Source organism: Rhinatrema bivittatum, chromosome 6 (assembly GCF_901001135.1).
Source record: "Rhinatrema bivittatum chromosome 6, aRhiBiv1.1, whole genome shotgun sequence".
In the NCBI taxonomy this organism is placed as follows: domain Eukaryota; kingdom Metazoa; phylum Chordata; class Amphibia; order Gymnophiona; family Rhinatrematidae; genus Rhinatrema; species Rhinatrema bivittatum.
In genome coordinates, this window is record NC_042620.1 from 237,494,943 (window position 1) to 237,515,505 (window position 20,563).

A 20,563-nucleotide genomic window follows, 5' to 3' on the forward strand; every position below is an offset into this window, starting at 1 on the left:
TTCAGCACCATTCTCACTTTTGTTCAGAAAGGGACTGGATGTGCTCACTGGATCTCAAGGATGCATATATATATCCCTGTCCACCCCTTGTGAAGACACTACCTTTGCTTCAAGGTGGATTCTGCTCACTTTCAATACAAGGTACTCCCATTTGACCTTTTCAGCCATTCCCAGGGTCTTCACCAAGTGCCTTGCAGTGGTAGTGGCCCTCCTGAGATATTAGGGAATCCAGATGTTCTCTGGCTAATAACTGCATCCTCTCAAGAAAAGGTATTCTAAACCCTCTAAACAACAATCCAGCTACTACATGACCTTGGATTCTTAATTAACTTCAAGAAGTCCATCTTGATTCCGATGCGGCGAATCCAATTCATCATTGCATGGATAGATTCCTTGCAATTCCTGCCCTTCAACAGAATGCATACTCTACATGTCCTTCTATCGCTTCACACTTCCATAGCCCGCCAATTCTTGGCCATCCTGGGCCACATAGCAGGAGTGATACATGTCCCACTGACCTAATTACACATCTGTTGTCTATAGTGGGGCTTATGCACGCAGTGAAATCGGCTCACTCAACCACTGAACACAGTAATTCGCATTTCTCGATAGATGAAACAGGAGCTCCACTGCTGGTTGCTTCCTCATGTGCTTCGGGATGGAGCCCCCCCTTTGATCTTTTCCTTATCAAGTTACCTTGGCAGTGGACATCTCCAGCAAGGGATGGGGGTCACATTCACAGTCCTGTCAGGTACAGAGCAACGGGTCTGTTGAGGAATGTCATCTTCGGATCAGCCTTCTCGAACTAAGAGCAATCAAGAATGCACTCCGATCATTCACACACCTGCTGCAAGGAAAGGGTATCTTCCTTCAAACCGACAACCAGGTTGCCATGTTTATGTGAACAAACAGGATGACACAAGCTTCTGGCAGCTCTGTCAGGAGATACTGGAAATCTGGCGATCAAGCCCACCTACCTATCTGGAATATTCAATACATTGTTGGACTGCCTCAAAGTATTTTGACCTTGCGAATGATCTGTTAGACAGCCCCACAGCTCGGTTTGTTAGGTGTGAATTATCTATTAATTGACCTATTTGCGACAGAGTAAAACCAAAAACTCAACCAATTTTGCTCCATTCTTCTAAGCAATCTCAGATTAGCTCAAGATATCTTCTTATTGGATTGGGGAACAAGCCTTGTACATGCTTTTCCACTACTACCTCTTATTGCAAGGACCATACAGAAACTCCTTTGGGATCAAGGCTGCATGGTTCTCATAGTTCCAGCATGACCCAAATAAATCTGGTATGCATATCTCATTCATCTTTCACTACATCCTACAATCCATCTTGAGTCAGATCCTCCCCTGCTCATTAAGGAAGACGGTAGCTTACTTCATCTGAATTTAATGTCCTTCAACCTCATGGCATGGATGTTGAGTTCATAATAGCTGGCCTTTCACTACCAAATTGTTGAAGATATTGTACTTTCAGCCTGTAAACCTTCCACCGGGTGCAACTATTCCTTTAAATGGAACCAGTATTCTCTGTGGTTTGCCCAGAACAATTTTGACCCTTTCTACTGTGAACCCAAGCACCTCTTATCAAACTTGCACCTCTTATCAAATTTTTGACTGGCTATGTCTTTTGTAAGAGTGCACCTCCGTGCCATTGCAACCTATCATATATCCTAAATGATAGACCCATCTCAAAACATCCTCTTGTAGCGAAATTCATGAAGGAGTTGTGGCAATTGAAGCCTCCGGTGCGTAAACCAACAGTGCCATGGGATCTCAACATAGTCCTTGCCCAGTTGATGAAACTGCTATTTGACCTGTTGGATACAGCATCACTGAAATACATCACATGGAAAGTAATCTTTCTTGTTGCAGTATCCTTGGTGCGCAGAGTAAGTGAGCTTTGTTACCCTACCTGCCTTACATGCAGTTTTTCCACAATAAAGTAGTCCTTAGTACGCATCTGAAATTCCTACCAAGGGTGGTCTCCGCTTTCCACATCAATCAGACCATTGTGCTGCCAACTTTCTTCCCACTACCACATGTTAATGATTGGTGAGAAAAACGTCCACACATTAGACTGTAAAAGAGCACTGACCTACTACAAGAGAAGAACCCAGTCATATCAATAAGCTTCTCAGCTTTAGCTCCTTGGACCCTAATAGATTAGGAATAGCAGTGTCTAAGTGCACCTAATACAACTGGATAGCAGAATGCATTCAACACTGCTATACTTCAGCAGGACTTCATCTTACCAATCCAGTAAAAGTTCATCAAGTCAGAACTATGGCCTCGCCCATTGCCCACTTGTGAGAAGTTCCTTTGGAAGATATCTGCAAAGTTGCCACTTAGTCATCAGTGCATACCTTTACAGCCCACTACTGTCTAGACCAGTGACTCTCAACCTTTCTTTGGCCGGGGCACACCTGACAGATGGTTCTCACATGTGTGTGACACTCTGAACATGTGACCATCACGGGGCTAAATGTAAACATGCATTCTGCATCCACAGGAATCCCCTCAAACCCCAGCAATGAGTACAGAGCAGATCTAGGGCATTACCCTGTACAAATCGCCATACAAAAAAGATATTCTGGTTCTGATGACATCCCAGTAAAAGTAAAACAAACTTCTTTTACTACCAGGCAAAATAGCCTTCCTTATGAAAAGACAGTAATTTACCACTAATGCATATCCTATTGAGACAGCACAACAAATAAGATTGATACAAATGCCTACATGCTAGTTAAATACCTCACCTCGGTCACACACCCTTCACCAAGTACAGAAAAACCACAAATTATAAATATGGAGACAGAAACTGGAATGGAAAACCAAAAAAGCCACTCTGCATGCAGTGCGAACCTGGAGAAACGGAAAGAGAAATATAGCACCTAACAGACTCTCAGGATTTGCAATAATGCACACAGACTAACCCACACAAAGTTACACCTGTACTATGGAACACACTCAAAACAGTAACAACCCTATCTAAGAAATACAACTATTAAACCAGGCCCTAAACACTAATACATTTCCTATTGGGAAAACAGAATAAGCCAAGCTGCTATAGAGCCCCACACAGAAATAATTGTAAAGCTATACTAAAAATGTTACAAAACAGCTGCTGAACAGAATAATATCCAACAATGACAGCTACTACCTGGAGATTAATATCCTTATTCAATAAACATACACACATTTAATGCGACTCCAACATTGCTCTATGCTTCAACAGCAAGAGGAAATGTGGAAAAAAGGATTTGCATCCACAAAAAAGCAGGAGAGTAGCTTGCTTGTTACGGCGGTTACTACCCCAAACCAAATAAGCCTGATACTTCACTTTCAATGCACATCCAGCATAGCTCTCTGCTTCAACGGCAGAGAGAATGAAGAAAAGATGATTTATATTCAGCATCAACCAACAAGGAATGAATTACATAGTCTGGGTAAACAAATAAGCATGGGTGTAGCTTGCTTGTTACGGCGGCTACTACCCCAAATCAATTAAGTATGATACTTCACTTGGAATACATATCCAGCGCAGCTCACTGCTTCAACAACAGGGGGGGGAATGAAGTAAAGAGGATTTATATTCAGACAACCAACAAGGACTGAATTGCACAGGCAGGGTAAACAAACGGGAGTAGCTTGCTTATTACGGCGGTTACTACCCCAAACCAATTAGCTAGATACTTCACTTAGATGCAGCTCCAGCAATGCTGTCTGCATCGATGGTGGGGGTGGAAGGGAATTGGAACCAAAAAGTTACCAATAAGGGCCCTGACCTCAGCGGTCAGAGTAACAGATAAGTATGAAAACAAATAGGTGTGAAAGCTTGCTGAGCAGACTGGATGGGCCGTTTGGTCTTCTTCTGCCGTCACTTCTATGTTTCTATTTTTCTAGGTAATTAAAAAATCATAAAAATTATTAAAACATGTCCAAATATCAATAAATATTTCAAAAAAGCAGACATCGCATAATACCCAATAATTAAAATGGCAGTCAATCAAGAAAAATAACCTAAAAAAGCCACCTTTACTTACCCTGTCCAGCAACTCTCCTACTCCTTTCCCTTCCAGGCCAATAGCACTCACCAGAAGCAGCAAGGGCTGCTGAAGCTCTGTCCTCACAGTCCTCTTCCTTAGCGCCCACAACCAGTCACCCCCCCCCCCCCCCCCCCCCCCAATTAGACCCCACGACCAGTCTCGGTCTCTCTCTCACACTAATCATCTTCCTGACCATTCTCTCTCTCTCTCACACAGAAACACATCACCACCCTGAACAGCCTCTCTCTCAATCACACTCATGGTCTCATATACAAGCTGTCAAACACACACAAATGCTCTCGCACCCATTCATACCAGCTCTTACACAGGCTTCCATTCACACCCACAAGCTCTCACCCATGCATCCATTCACACCCACAAGCTCTCATCCTGGCACCCATTCACACCCACAAGCTCTCACCCAGGCTTCCATTCACACCAGCTCTCACCTTGGCACCCATTCACACCTACAGACACAAGCTCTCACCCAAGCACCCATTCACACCAGCCCTCACCCAGGCTTCCATTCACACCAGCTCTCACCTTGGCACCCATTCACACCCACAGACACAAGCTCTCACCCAAGCACCCATTCACACCAGCTCTCACCCAAGCACCCATTCACACCCACAGACACAAGCTCTTACCCAAGCACCCATTCACACTCATTCACACCAGCTCTCACCCAGGCACCCATTCACACCCACCCGCATCAGCTCTCACCCAGACACCCATTCACACCCACACGCACCAGCTCTCACCCAGGCACCCATTCTCACACACAAACGCTCCAGCTCTCAGCCAGGCACTCATTCACACACAAACGCTCCAGCTCTCACCAAAAATGTCTTCCTTCACTGCAGGGATGGGCTCCAGTTCCGCCGCAGCTTTACTCCGGCAGGCCTCCTTTTTTCGCCACCACGGGAATGGGCTCCCGTGGTGGTCTCAGTCAGGGTCGGGTTTTCTCTTCGCCGCCATGGGAATGGGCTCCCATAGCGGCTTTGCTTCATCTGGGTTCTGGTTTCCTCTTCACCGCGGCCTTGCTTTGTCAGAGTTCAAAAACTTCTATTCCTCCCACCCAACCCCCAGGGCATTCTGATGCCTGCCTCACCGGCCAATCAAAGGCTTCCTCCCTTCTTCCTACTCCCACTGGTAGGGAGGAGGCTTCCGATTGGCCTGTGCGGGGGGCAGGCAGAATGAAGGAGGCTTCCCATTGGGCAATGGGGGTAGGAAGAAAGGAGGCTTCCAGTTGGCCCGCAGGGGCTGGAAAAAGGCAAAAGGAAAGTAGAACGGAGTAGTGGGACACCGGGAGACACGACACACCTGCTGGTGTTTGGTGACACACTAGTTGAAAAGTGCTGGTCTAGACAATCCCTCAAATACAGACAGTAATTTTGGATAATAAGTGTTGCAGAAAGTACACTCACAGTAGTCTCTACTGTCTATGGTAGAGTCTGGGTTGCCTTTTAGTAATGGTTTGCTGCAGCCCTCAACTTGGGACGTCCCACATATCATGGCTAATTCAGTCTGCTTATTGACGGAAAAAGCATGCTTGCTTACCATAAACAGTGTTTCCCATAAATAGAAGGATGAATTATTCATAAGATTCCTGCCCTCCTCCCTGGAGAGTTGACTACATAGTTAGCTCTGAAGCAGACTGAGGAGGCTGTCAAGGAAACGCCCACACAGGAATTCCTGCACATGCTCAGTAAAGCTGAAAACTCTGCTAGCTTCTACAGATGAGTCCATTTGTCATCACTCATGGCTAATTCATCCTACTATCTATGGAAAACACCATTTACAGTAAGCAAACATACTTCTATTGCTTTGCTGAAAATAATCCAAGAGGACATCGCTGAACACATTTTGGAGATTGTCAGTCTTTCCATTGAAAACACTTTTTTCTGTCTCTCTGAAGCGTGCATTGGTTTATCCAGTATTGAAGAAGGCATGTGCTGATCCTTCCAATTTTTCCAGTTACCATCCCATTTCTTCTCTTCCTTGTCAAAATAATTGACTGTCATTTTTAAGCAATTAACAGATTATCTTGACAAGCGCTCTCTTCTCCCAGGACAAGCAGGATGGTAGTCCTCACATATGGGTGACATAAACAGATGGAGCCCTGTCACGGAACACTTTTGTCAAAGTTTCTAGAACTTTGACTGGCACACTGAGCATGCCCAGCATATTTCTAACCCTATAGCCACCAGGGGTCCCCCTTCAGTCTCTTTTTTTTTCCGTGCAGTTTAGGAGCTCTATGAGAAATTTCTCACAACTTTCCTCACGGAACTATTTGAAGTTTATCTTCTTAAAAATCCCTACCCTGTGTCCCCCATCACGCTCCGTTCCCTCTGGCACTTGGTAAGTGCTTTTTCTGGTACTTGCGGTTGGTTCCCAGCAGCTTACCGCTCCGGGGCCTGACTGTCATCGACCACGCACCCGCCAAATTTTTGACATGGCGACCGGGTTTAGAAAATGCCCCGAGAAAATGTCTCGAGAAAATGCCCCAAGAAAATGTCCGAGAGCTATGTCCATAATGGACCCGTACGAAGTCTGTGTTTTGTGCCTAGCCCCCTCACATGACATTCATCAATGCCCTAGTTGCGCACAAATGACCCCCAAAGGCCATTGCGCTCGCCTGGACAAAACGGAGCAGTTATTTTCTTCGAAACATACTGCTCCATCGACGCCAGTTCAAGTGCCACCGACCGTGGAGGGTCCACTGACCTTGGAGACAATTCGCCAGGAGCATCGTGGTCAGGGTGACTGTCAGAAACCAACTCCATAGAGGACGTCAACGTCATTGTCCTCGGTGCTGGGGAAAGACCGGACCGAGTTACGAGGAAAACATCAACACCGGCACTGATACTACAGCAGCATCGACTTCCAATGAGCCGCCTGCGAAAAGGGCCCGGGGAGAGGAGCCCCCATCCTCCTCTGGACCCGGGACCCCTAGGCGTTCCCCACTGGTGCCAGGCACCGAGCCTCCAAGGGCCCTCGTGGAAACTCTGGTGGTGCCTAGCCTGCCTCCTACCCCGATTGCCGTGCCACCCATGCCGGCTTCCCAGGAGGAATTGGACCGCATAGTTCAAGGGGCAGTGCTGAATGCCCTACGAGGCTTCCAGTCGCTGGCCCCCATACTGGCACCAGAACGGCTCCCTCGATGTTCGCACCACTCTTCAAGCACTTCAATACACTCATCGGTACTTTGCCGACTCAACCCGTGCCACTAGACTTGCTGGCACTGAGTCGTCCATCGAGGCCTCCGCAGGTCCTGATACCAATACCGGGTTCCTTGGAGGCGGAAGAATCTGTTCCCGGCCAGATCCCTCCACAGGAACCACCGATGCCGGAACCCATTCCAGGTCCATCGGGGCTATCTGTGCCCAAACGCACCCCATTTGCTCCAATTCCCTTGGTGCCGATGCCACATTCATTGATGCCTTCTTGCCCTTTTGGATTTAGCATACTTCCTCCATCAGGAAGTCCTCCAGGGTCTGGGGAAAGCCCCTATGATCTATGGGGAGACGCATCTATGGATGATTCTTCACAAGCTTCCAAGGAGTTGCTCTCAGAGCCTTCACTCCCGGAAGAGAGGCGACGATCACCTCCGGAAGATCTCTCCTTTGCCAATTTTGTCAAAGAGATGTCTGAGACTGTCCCTTTTCCACTAGTGACAGAAGAAGATTCTCGTCACAAGATGTTGGAGGTCCTACAATTTGTAGACGCTCCAAAGGAAATGGCAATACCAGTACACGAAGTCCTTCTTGACCTCTTGCACTGCCTCTGGGACTATACAGGTACTGTACCTCCAGTCAACAAAAAGACAGATGCTACGTACCTGGTCCAACACACCCCAGGATTTCAGAAAAGTCAGCTGCCACATCATTCTGTAGTTGTGGAATCAGCTCAGAAAAAGGCCAAACGATCACATCCACATTTCTCTGCTCCTCCAGGTAAGGAACAGAAGGCACTAGATGCATTGGGACAAAGAGTTTTTCAAGGGTCCATGTTGATAGTGCGAATAGCCGCATATCAATTATACATGACCCAATACAATAGAAATCTCTGGAAACAAGTCCAGGAGATTGCGGAGATGTTGCTACAACAACAGCAAGACACCTTGTCTTCCATCCTACAAAAAGGATTAGAAGCATGCAAACATGAACTCAGATCTGCCTACGATTCTTTTAAAACAGCATCCAGAGTCTCGGCAGCAGGTATCAGTGCTAGGCGCTGGGCCTGGCTTAAGGCATCAGACCTACGCCCGGAAGAGCAAGACAAACTTGCAGATCTACCCTGTACTGGAGACAACCTGTTCGTGGATAAGATGCAGGATGCAGTGGCTCAGTTAAAGAACCATAATGAGACCCTGCGTCAGTTGTCAACTGTCTCCACAGATATTCCCTCCGTAGCCTGCAGGGGTACCCGTAGGGACACTAGAAAACAATTCTACCGGCCATGCAGATATTTTCCTCCTGTGTCCCGTGCAAGACCAGCTCGAGCACCCCAGAGAGGACAGGCACGCCAAGCGAGAACATCTAGGCAAAAACCAGCTCCACAAGCTGGCCCTGCGCCTGGGTTTTGACTCCTTTCCAGAGAGCAGCAGCCTTCTTCCAGTGGGGGGCCGCCTTTGCCACTTTGCAACAAATTGGCACCCAATTGCCACGGACCAGTGGGTACTACCTATCGTAACCCACGGTTACCATCTAATTTTTCAAAAATACCCCTGGACTTCCCACCCATTCCATTCTGGAGCTGGGAAGATCACACAGGACAACTCGAGTCAGAGCTCTCAAACCTTCTGTCGGCCAGAGCCGTGGAACCGGTTACACCGAATCAGCAGGGGAGAGGGTTCTACTCCAGGTACTTCCTAATTCCAAAAAAGACCGGCAGCCTCCGGCCTATTCTGGATCTCTGTGCGTTGAACACATTTCTTCACAAAGAACGGTTCAGAAAGATATCCCTTGGCACCATGCTTCCGCTGCTACAACAGGGGGATTGGCTCTGCTCTCTGGACCTTCAGGATGCATTCGCCCACATTGCGATCTTCCCTCCTCATCGCAAGTATCTGCGATTCGTGGTGGGTCACAGGCACTATCAATACAGGGTCCTGCCGTTCAGCCTTGCCTGAGTGTTTACAAAGTGCCTGGCAGTCGTGCTGCACAGTTACACAGCAAGGGCATATATGTTTTTCCATACCTAGACGACTGGCTAATAAAAAGCCAGCTAAAACAGGAGCCCTCTACTCCCTCGGCCTCACCATAAGGCTTCTCAACTATTAGGATTTCTAATAAATTACTCCAAATCCCATGTGACACCGTCTCACCATCTCTCCTTCATAGGAGCAGAACTGGACATGACCCTAGCCAAGGCATTCTTACCAAATGACCATGCAATAATGCTGTCCAACCTGGCCAACTCTTATCAGCCACCTTGGCTGGCCACCACAACCACCTTGGCTGGCCACCTACTCAAGTTGCTCGGCCATATGGCATCAACAGTCCACGTCACTCCAATGGCCCGCTTAGCCATGAGAGTTACACAATGGACTCTAAAATCTCAGTGGCGACAAGCTACGCAACCGCTTTCGTCCTGGTACATATTACCAGCCAGCTTCTTCTGACCCTTACTTGGTGGAGACACACAGCCAACTTTCAAGTAGGTTTTCCTTTCCAGCAACTGGCTCCTCAGGTGACCCTAACCACGGACGCCTCCAACCTCGGTTGGGGAGCCCATGTCCAAGGTCTTCAAACTCAAGGGACTTGGACAACAGCTGATTCGACCCATCAAATCAACTTTCTGGAGCTTCGGGCGATGCAGTTCACCCTGTATGCATTCCAGAACTACCTCTCCAACAAAGTTGTCCTGATCCAAACAGACAACCAAGTTGTAGTGTGGTACCTCAACAAATAAGGGGGCACGGGCTCTTACCTGCTCTGTCAGGAGGCGGCGCAGATTTGGGCCTGGGCCCTGTCGCACTCCATGCTTCTGCGAGCCACTTATCTAGCAGGCACAGAGAATGCTCAGGCAGACCGCCTCAGCCGACGTTTCCAACCCCACGAGTGGTCTCTGGATCTCTCGGTTGCGAGCAGACTCTTCCACATGTGGTGTCAGCCGACCATCGACCACTTTATGTCCAGTCATAACCACAAAGTGGAACGCTTCTGCTCCCTACACAGGGACCGAAGAACACCAACCATGGATGTCTTCGCCTGTCCCTGGAAAACAGGTCTGCTATACGCGTATCCTCCGATTTCTGCTGATAGCCAAGACTCTCGTGAAGCTATAACAGGACCGAGGCTTAAAGATACTCATAGCCCCGTATTGGCCACGCCAAGTTTGGTTCCCCATACTTCGCGACCTCTCTGTCCAGGATCCAATTCGCCTGGGCATGTCACCCAACCTCATAACACAGAATCATGACAAGTTACGCCACCCAAACCTCCAGACCCTGTCTCTGACAGCCTGGATGTTGAAAGGTTGATTCTACAACCACTCAATCTTTCCACTGGCATCTCTCAAGTCCTTGTAGCTTCACGGAAGGCTTCCATGCGGAAATCTTACCGTTCTAAATGGAAGAGGTTTACCTTGTGGTGCACACAGAAGGGCTTTGATCCCTGTTCTTGCCCCACATCTGAGCTATTAGACTATCTCTGGCACCTTTCGGAATCTGGTCTCCAGACATCATCTATCCAAGTGCACCTTAGTGCCATTTCTGCTTACCATCAGGGAATAGGGGATGCTCTGGTGAGTCACTTCATGAGAGGCTTAGTACAGCTTAAGCCTCCTCTATGGCCACCAGTTGTGTCATGGGACCTCAATATTGTCCTTGCACGACTCATGCACACTCCTTTTGAGCCCTTGCACTCCTGCAAATTCAGATACCTTACATGGAAAGTACCAGCAAGCAGGCCTTCCACTACAGGGACGAGTGAAGGCACACTCAGTCAGAGGAATGGCAACGTCAGTAGCACACTACCGTTCAGTACCAATTGCTGACATCTGCAGGGCTGCGACATGGAGCTCTCTCCACACCTTCGCAGCTCACTACTGCCTGAACAAGGCTGGATGACAGGATTCCATCTTTGGCCAGTCTGTCCTAAGAAATTTGTTTCCAGTGTAGGAACCCAATTTGTCCGACCTCGACCGACTGTGAATTTCAGGCTGCCTCATCCTTGCCAACAGCACCCCAATTGTTGTGCCTGTTGCACATGTTGGGTGCTGCTTGGTCTCATATGTATGACTTAGCCTGCAGCTTGCTATTCACCCATATGTGAGGACTACCATCCTGCTTGTCCTGGGAGAAAACAGAATTGCTTACCTGTAACAGGTGTTCTCCCAGGACAGCAGGATGTTAGTCCTCAAGAAACCCGTCCGCCACCCCGGAGTTGGGTTTGCCTATGTTTTGTTTTATTTTTTCCTAGTGCTTTTCTGCTATAAAACGAGACTGAAGGGGGACCCCATGTTGCCACGGGGTTGGTGGCATGCTGGGCATGCTTAGTGTGCCAGTCAAAGTTCTAGAAGCTTTGACAAAAGTGTTCCGTGCCAGGCTCCATCTGATGATGTCACCCATATGTGAGGACTAACATCCTGCTGTCCTGGGAGAACACCTGTTACAGGTAAGCAACTCTGCTTTCTTGATCAGCAATAGCTTGTTTTTCGGAAATTCATTGGTTCTGAAATTCTTGTCAAGTTTTGATACAAGACGCTAAGGTTTCAGCAGTGACACGCAATATGTTATGGTACTTCTTGGCATTTCTTTGCATTTGACACATTGAACCACTGTATACTTCTTTCCCAACTAAGTGACATCAGCATCTCGGGTTATATACTGGTTTAACTCCTATCTTCTTGACTGCACACAAGAAATGAGAATTATGTCCTCAGTATCATGGTGACACATTCTTACAGGCATCCCTCAGGTTCCGCCATCTTAAATCATTGTGTTTTGGGCAAATTGATTAACCAAATAAGTTAAACAATTTTTGAGATATTGCCAGCAAATAGGTTTAAGTCAGTCACTTTCTGATTATGAACTTTTCTTTGATTGAGGCATGGAGGTTTAAATTAAAAGGCACTGTCTGAGTATTTCTACAGAGAAATCTTTATTTTCCTTTTCAAAATGGAAAAACTCTTTCTCGGTGTCTCAAGAAGGGTAAAATTGTTGCTCCAAATATTGGTCTGCTGCTAGAGTAGGGATTGATAGTGTGCCTGTTTCCAGGGCTGGCTGGCTGGCTGCCAGTCCTTCTGATCTGCAGATGCTCTGCAATCTCCAGTGTCAAAGAGGGGAATAGAATAGTTTAGAAACAGCTGGGTGGCTTTTATCTGTCTGATATGGAGCTGTGCTCTGATAGTGGTACAGTAGTAAGGACTGTACTTCTAAAATGAAAATTTGGCATTAATTCTAGCGGACATATGTAAAATGGAACTCCTGTTTCCATATCCGGTATCAGTTGCCTGGTGAAAAGGGAGGTATTTTGTAGAATGGGATAGTTATTAACAGGCAACATGCCGTGTCAATGGAATACATTAACATTTTAATGCATTTCTCAGTTTGTGGTGATTCTCTTTCAGGGACTATCATAGGAAAAGGAGAATTTTTATTTCCATGAATATAAATCATGCAGTCAAGTCGTAGAAATTGATTTTTTTTCTTGCCTTTGTGTAAAAGCAGAAATAACTCAGTTTGCCCGTGCTTTTCTGTCTCTTTGCAGTGTGATTCGTCACAAAGATGTCCGAGCCTGTCACTATGGTGTAATAGACAAATTCCGGCTCCAAGTGTCTGAGCAGAGCCAGAGGAAGGCCCTAGGACGAAAAGAGGTCATTGCCACTCTTTTGCCATCGGCGAAGGAGCAGCAGCAGAAGGAAGAGGAGGAAAAAAGAATAAAGGAACATTTAGTAGAAAGTGTTTTTTTTGAACAAGCTTCATGTCAGCCAGGTAGTTGCTATTTGGAATTTTGAAGCTTTTTATGCAGGGCTTCCCAAATCTGTACTGGAGCCCTCAGCCAGTCAGAGTTTCATAATATCCATAACAAATCTACATGAGAGATTTGTAAACATTGGAGATCCATTATGTGCAAATTTCTAATTCATATTTATTGTGGATATCCTGAACACCAGGATCTCCATAATCAATATGCATGAGAGAGGTTTGCATATACTGGGACTCTAATGTATACAAACCTATCTCATGCATATTCATTGTTGATATCCTGAAAACCTGACTGGCTGTGGAGTCACTCGGAAGGATTGGAATGCTCTGGCTTAAGGGCAGAACCAGTCTTCATGTGTTTCTGCTTCTTTCCATCTGTTTCTTTCCTTGTGGCAAGGCCGCTTTCTTCTTAAGAACATATTGCCATGCTGGGTCAGACCAAGGGTCCATCAAGCCCAGCATCCTGTTTCCAACAGAGGCCAAACCAGGCCATAAGAACCTGGCAAGTACCCAAACACTAAGAAGATCCCATGCTATTGATGCAATTAATAGCAGAGGCCATTCCCTAAGTCAACTTGATTAATAGCAGTTAATGGACTTCTCCTCCAAGAACTTATCCAAACCCTTTTTAAACCCAGCTACACTAACTGCACTAACCACACCCTCTGGCAACAAATTCCAGAGCTTAATTGTGTGTTGAGTGAAAAAGAATTTTCTCCGATTAGTCTTAAATGTGCTACTTGATAATTTCATGGAGTGCCCCCTAGTCCTATTATCTGAAAGTGTGAATAACCGATTCACATCTACTCATTCAAGACCTCTCATGATTTTAAAGATCTCTATCATATCCTCCCTCAGCCGTCTCTTGATTAAGCTGAACAGCCTATTCTCATAGGGAAGATGTTCCATCCCCTTTATCATTTTGGTCGCCCTTCTCTGTACCTTCTCCAGTGCTACTATATCTTTTTTAAGATGCGGTGACCAGAACTGTACACAGTACTCAAGGTGCCATCTCACCATGGAGCGATACAGAGACATCAACACATTTTCCGTTTTATTCACCATTCCCTTCCTAATAAATCCTAGCATTCTGTTTGCTTTTTTGAATGCCGCAGTACACTGAGCCGACGATTTCAAAGTATTATCCGCTATGATGCCTAGATCTTTTTCCTGGGTGGTAGCTCCTAATATGGAACCTAACCGTGTAACTACTGCATGGATTATTTTTCCCAATGTGCAATATCTTGCACTTGTCCACATTACATTTTATCTGCCATTTGGATACCCAATCTTCCAGTCTTGCAAGATCTTCCTGCAATATATCTCAATACGCTTGTGATTTAACAATTCTGAATAATTTTGTATTATCTGCAAATTTGATAACCTCACTCATCATATTCCTTTACAGATCATTTATAAATATATTGAAAAGCACTGGTCCAAGTACAGATCCATGAAGCACTCCGCTGTTTACTCTTTTCCACTGAGAAAATTGACCATTTAATCCTACTTTCTGTTTCCTGTCTTTTAACCAGTTTGTAATCTACGAAAGGACATCACTTCCTGTCCCATGACTTTTTAATTTTGTTAGAAGCCTGTCATGAGGGACATTGTCAAATGCCTTCTGAAAATCCAAATACACTACATCTACCAGTTCACCTTTATCCACATGTTTATTAACCCCTTCAAAAAAAAAGAAGCAGATTTGTGAGGCAAGACTTCCCTTGGGTAAATCCATGTTGACTGTGTTCCATTAAACAGTGTCTTTCTATATACTCTGTGATTTTGATCTTTAGAATGGTTTCCACTATTTTTCCTGACACTGAAGTCAGGCTCACTGGTCTATAGTTTCCCGGATCACCCCTGGAGCCCTTTTTAAATATTGGTGTTATATTGTCCACCCTCTAGTCTTCAAGTACAATGGATGATTTTAATGATAGGTTACAAATTTTTAACTAATAGATCTGAAATTTCATTTTTTAGTTCCTTCAGAACCCTAGGATGCATACCATCCGGTCCAGGGGATTTGCTACTCTTTAGTTTGTCAATCTGGCCTACTACATCTTCCAGGTTCACAGTGATTTGGTACAGTTCATCTGACTTGTCACCCTTGAAAACCATCTCCGGAACTGGTATCTCCCCTACATCCTCATTAGTAAACACAGAAGCAAAGAACTAATTTAGTCTTTCTGCAATGGCCTTAACTTCCCTTAGAGCCCCTTTAACCCCTCGGTCATCTAATGGTCCATCCAACTCCCTCACAGGTTTCTTGCTTCAGATATATTTTTAAAAGTTTTTATTATGAGTTTTTGCCTCTACAGCCAACTTCATTTCAAATTCTTTCTTCACTTATCAATGTTTTACATATAACTTGACAATGCTTATGCTTTTCCCTATTTTCTTCAGATGGATCCTTCTTCGAATTTTTGAAGGATGTTTTTTGGCTAAAAAAGCCTCTTTCACCTCACCTTTTAACCATGCTGGCAATTGTTTTGCCTTCCTTCCACCTTTTTTAATACATGGAATACATCTGGACTGCATGTCTAAGATTGTATTTTTAAACAATGTCCATGCCTGTTGAACACTTTTTTTAACCTTTGCAGCTGCACCTTTCAGTTTTTTTCTAACTATTTTCCTCATTTTATCAAAGTTTCCCTTTTGAACATTGTGATAGAGCTGTAATTTACTTATTACCCTCCTTCTAGTTATTAGTTCAAATTTGATCATGTTATGATCACTGCTGCCAAATGTCCCCACTACCGTTACCTTTCTCACCAAATCCTGCATTCCACTAAGAATTAAATCTAAAATAGCTCCCTCTCTCATTTGGTTCCTGAACCAATTGCTCCAAGAAGCAGTCGTTTATTACATCCAAGAACTTTGTCTCTAGCATGTCCTGATGTTACATTTACCTAGTCAGTATTGGGGTAATTGAAATCTCCCATTATTACTGCACTGCCAAATTGGTTAGCTTCCCTGATTTCTCTTAGCATTTCATCATCTGTCTGACCATTTTGTCCAGGTGGATGGTAGTATACTCCTATCACTATACCCTTACCCATCACACATGGGATTTCTACCCATATAGATTCTACTGAGTATTTAAACTCTTGTATGATCTTTATCCTGTTGGACTCTATACCCTCCCGGACATAAGGTGCAACACCCCCACCAAGTTGATCCTCCCTATCATTATGATATAATTTGTACCCTGATATAGCACTATCCACAAGGTCTCTGTGATGCCAGTTATGTCAATCTCATCATTTACTGCTAACACTCTCCCATCTTACTACTTAGACTTCTGGCATTGGCATACAGACATTTCAAAGTGTGTTTTTTGTTTGTGTTAACCTTCTTTTCAGTTGTTAGGGATAATTTGGAAATCATTAGCTTCGGTGATTTTTTACATATAGGCACATGGACTAAGTTTGCTTTTATTGGAACCTCTCTGTTGGGATGCCCTAATTCTCCTGTTTCATTAGAATCCTTCAAGGATACATTCCTCCGAATCATGCACTGCTGAGTGACTGTCAGCTTTCCCCCCTTGTTCTAGTTTAAAAGCTGCTCTATCTCCTTTTTAAAAGTTAGTGCCAGCAGCCTGGTTCTATTCTGGTTAAGGTGGAGCCTATCTTTTCGGAAAAGTCTCTCCCTTCCCCAAAAGTTTCCCCAGATCCTTACAAAACTGAATCCCTCTTCTCTGCACCATTGTCTCATCCACGCATTGAGATTCCGGAGCTCTGCCTGCTTCTGGGGACCTGCACGTGGAACAGGAAGCATTTCAGAGAATGCCACCCTGGATTTTCTGGATTTCAGCTTTCTACCTAAAACCCTAAAGTTGGCTTCCAGACCCTCTCTCCTACATTTTTCTATGTCATTGGTGCCCACATGTACCACGACAGCTGGCTCCTCCCCAGCATTGTCTATAATCCTATGTAGGTGGCGCATGAGGTCCACCACCTTCGCACCAGGCAGGCAAGTTACCAGGCTGTCCTCACGTGCACCAGCCATCCAGCTATCTACATTTCTAATAATCAAATCACCAACTAAGATGGCTGGCCTAACCCTTCCCTCTTGGGCAGTATCCCTGGGAGTGCGAGAGGACAATACATCACCTGGAGAGCAGGTCTCTGCTATAGGATCACTTCCTGCTACACCATGATGATGTTCTCCAACTGGGAGCCCTTTCTGATCCGAGGCAGCACTGGGGCTGCCAGATTGGATTTGGGACTTGGCTACTATGTCCCTGAAGGTCTCATCAATGTACCTCTCTGCCTCAGCTCCTCCATGTCTGCCACTTTAGCCTCCACAGATCGGACTCGAGAGCCAGGAGCTCTTTGCACTGGTGCACACATACAATGTCTCACCGATGGGTAAAAAAAATCATACATGTGACACTCAATGCAAAAGACTGGAAAGCCCCCCTCTTGCTGCTGTACTGCTGCCTTCATCTTAATTTTCTTGAGATCCTAGTTAAGTTTAGGATACTAAGGGATTTGGAATTAGAATACTTTAAATTTATAGGTGAATTTACTAATTAATCAGCTAGTGTCCTACAAGGGGATGATTAAACTTTCAATAAGGGCTGGTTCAATAGTATGATTTTTAATGAGAAAGTGTCTCCTGCCAAAAAATCAAGGGTTGAGTGGGCGGGAAAGACAGACACTAGAATTAACTACATCTGGCTTGCTTATCTCAGACACACACACATTTTAAAGAATATATCCCACTATTTCACCTTTCTCCAAACTTTTAAGTCCAAAGATTTCCCAAAGCTGTACTTACTAATCCTCTATAACCACCATTAAATTGACGTTCACTCGAAGATTTGAAGGGTTTGAATTCAAAACCTGGATCACTCGCTGTGATCTTTGGAGTCCTTTCCTGGGGGATGCAGGGAGGAGTATGCAGATGAGCCTTCCGGTCCTCTTCTCTAAGCTATGTGGGCATACACTTTTATTTATTTATTTTTTAGTTTTTCTCTACCACCCAACAGAAGAACTGGTCAGAACGGTTTACAAAATATTAAAACCATATACAATCAATCATATAAAAAAAACCAAACAAAAAACCTCAGTTTTAAAACTCCTCATCCATTAAAATCATTTTGTTTTTTCAATTTAATACAGCCATGCCTTTACTTTTTTTCTGAATGATAAATAATTCCTTTCCAACCCGATTTCCAATGGTACATATCAAGCAGGGGTAGGCAACTCCATTCCTCAAGTGCCGCAAGCCAATTGGATTTTCCAGATATCCACAAAGAATATGCATGAGATACTTTTGCATACAGTGCAGGTGGTGCATGCAAATGATATTCAGTGTGGATATCTTGAAAACCCGACTGGTTTGCGGTACTCAAGGAATAGCATTAACCATTGGGTACTAATTTCTTCTCAAATAGGTACCCAGGACCTGCCCAGCAACTCTGGGTTTTCAGGATGTCCACCCATGAATATGCATGAGAAATATTCGCATGTATTGTCTTTATTTTGTGCAAATACAGCACATGAATATTAATGCTAGATCCTGGAAACCTTGACTAGCTGGGTGGCTCTCAAGGACTGGCTTAGAGAATGTCAGTGTAAAAAGTGAGCAGGTCAGCCAGCTCTCCCTGACTTCACTTCTTATTACCCCCAGATATTTCAGCAGTGGTCTACATTTAGTGAGTGTTTTATTCCTACTGAGAGAGTTAAAAACTTCCGAGTCCTGTAGAACAGGAAATATCATGTAAGAAATATGTAGCACTTTTGACTGTGTGGCCACGTTAATATAACAGTAGTTCTGTGTAATAGTGTTTAACAGCAGCAGTAACCAATTTTGCTAAAATAGATATCCTAGAAAATGTAGAAAAAAACATTTTCGCAACATATATTTGATATTTTCTAGAAATTAAAATTTGATATGCTTGTAGAAGAATCATAAATTCTGCAGAACATACAATATTTGATAAAGGCTAAAAATTTTAATTTTTGATTCTGCATTTCATGACTGGTCAGCCATTTCAAAGTATGGTAGGTATTTCCCTGTCCCCAGAGGGCTTACAATCCTGTTTGTAAGTGAGGCAATGGAAGTTAAGTGTTTTGCCCAAGGTCATAAGAAGTGTTAGGATTTGAACCCTGGCTTTCCTGGTTCACAGCTTGCTCTTCTAACCACTAGGCTGCTCCTCTATTTTAAAAGCATTTATGATGAAATAAAATATCTAAACACCCTTTGGATATGAATACCCCATTGTTTATTTTAAGCAATATCAGGCCTATATGTGATTACCACCCACATATAGTATACATTGAGTTTGCTTTGAGTTCTTAGATGTGCATTTCATCTGAGCTTGTATTTCAGTGTGCTTGAAACTTGAGTGGAATGTATTTCAATCTTATTTGAGGACAATCATGCATTTCTGCAGCTGAGACATACCTGTGCCTCTGAATGTTATTTACTGTGGCAGATCATATTTGTTTGACTTTTTCTGACAAATATTTATTTTGTTTAGTTTAAAACATTTGTTCCTTATACCCCTGTTAGACCAGTCTTCACTCTAGGGTTTTCCTCCTCCATAGCTGGTGCAGCAGAGAACATGCCTCCAAGCTCTTTGCTGTGATGTCACTTCCCCTGTAAGGGAGGCATGCTAGGGGCAGTCCCCAGTAGTTCTCTGCCTCACAGCAGGTACAGACGAATGCTGTTTGAAATTTCAACCTTTTTTTTTTTTGCTTTCCTCAGTTGGCAGGTTGCTCACACAGGGCAGTCCCTCTGGGGCCTTTCTCGTCAGCCGCAATTCCCGGGTCATGGTCTAGCTTCCCCCTGGTGATTCCCTCGGGCCGTGCTCCCAGCCCTCGTGAAGGCTGGAGTGGCTGCCCTGAAAGGGGACTCTACCTCTCCATGGGGAGACAGGAAGTCTGAGGGCCAAGTGCTTTGGCCCGACGCTGTACTTCTGCCTCAGAAAACACAGTGAGTAAATTTGAAAAGAAAAAAGAGGGGGGAGAAAGAACAGAAAGTAGACACTGGGGAAGCAAGCTGATTGCATGGAAGATTTAGGGGGTGAGGTGCTCCTTTCAGGAGCAGACACTGATGCATTAGGCCCACCTATGCAGGGGGGGGGGGCATTCATACAGCAGGCTTGTAAGTGCTACCATTGCTACTTCAAAGGCAAGCCGGATCTCGGCAGCATGTTGAGGGAAAGGTGGTGTCCCGCCTGCGGGACCAGGAGGCTCCCTACCATGGCGGGTTCCCTCTGCCCCCATCTGCGACTTGCACCCTCCCTCGGATGATCCTGGGCCCCCCCCCCCCCCCCCCCCCAGTAGAACAAGCAGGTGTGAGTCCTGAGTGGGCAAGGAAAAGGGTGGACAGGCTGAGGCAGCGACGCTCTAGCTAAGCAGGATCCCCAGGGACTAGGAGATCTCAGGCCCTACCTCGTTGGCTTCAGAGAGTAGGCACTGGAAGCCAAAGGACTTTGCTCCTCCTGCCGGGGGCCCCCTAACATCTTCTCAGCAGACTATCCTGCTCTTGCACCAATCATACCAGGCCATGCAGAACAACCAAGCCCTCCCAGGCCCTTGTCGA

The 20,563-nt window shown here is 45.2% G+C and overlaps 1 protein-coding gene across 5 annotated transcripts in view; it reads left to right on the forward strand.

Annotated features, from left to right (window-relative positions):
* Nucleotides 1-20,563, forward strand: part of MOSPD1 (motile sperm domain containing 1) — a 72,334-nt gene that overhangs the window by 39,629 nt on the left and 12,142 nt on the right. For 4 of the 5 annotated variants that reach the window (XM_029606650.1, XM_029606647.1, XM_029606649.1 and 1 more), the window contains one exon: nucleotides 12,786-13,012. In XM_029606650.1, the coding sequence (XP_029462510.1) occupies nucleotides 12,786-13,012 (227 nt within the window). The remainder of the gene's footprint in view (nucleotides 1-12,785; nucleotides 13,013-20,563) is intronic. The other variant, XM_029606651.1, reaches the window with a different exon arrangement.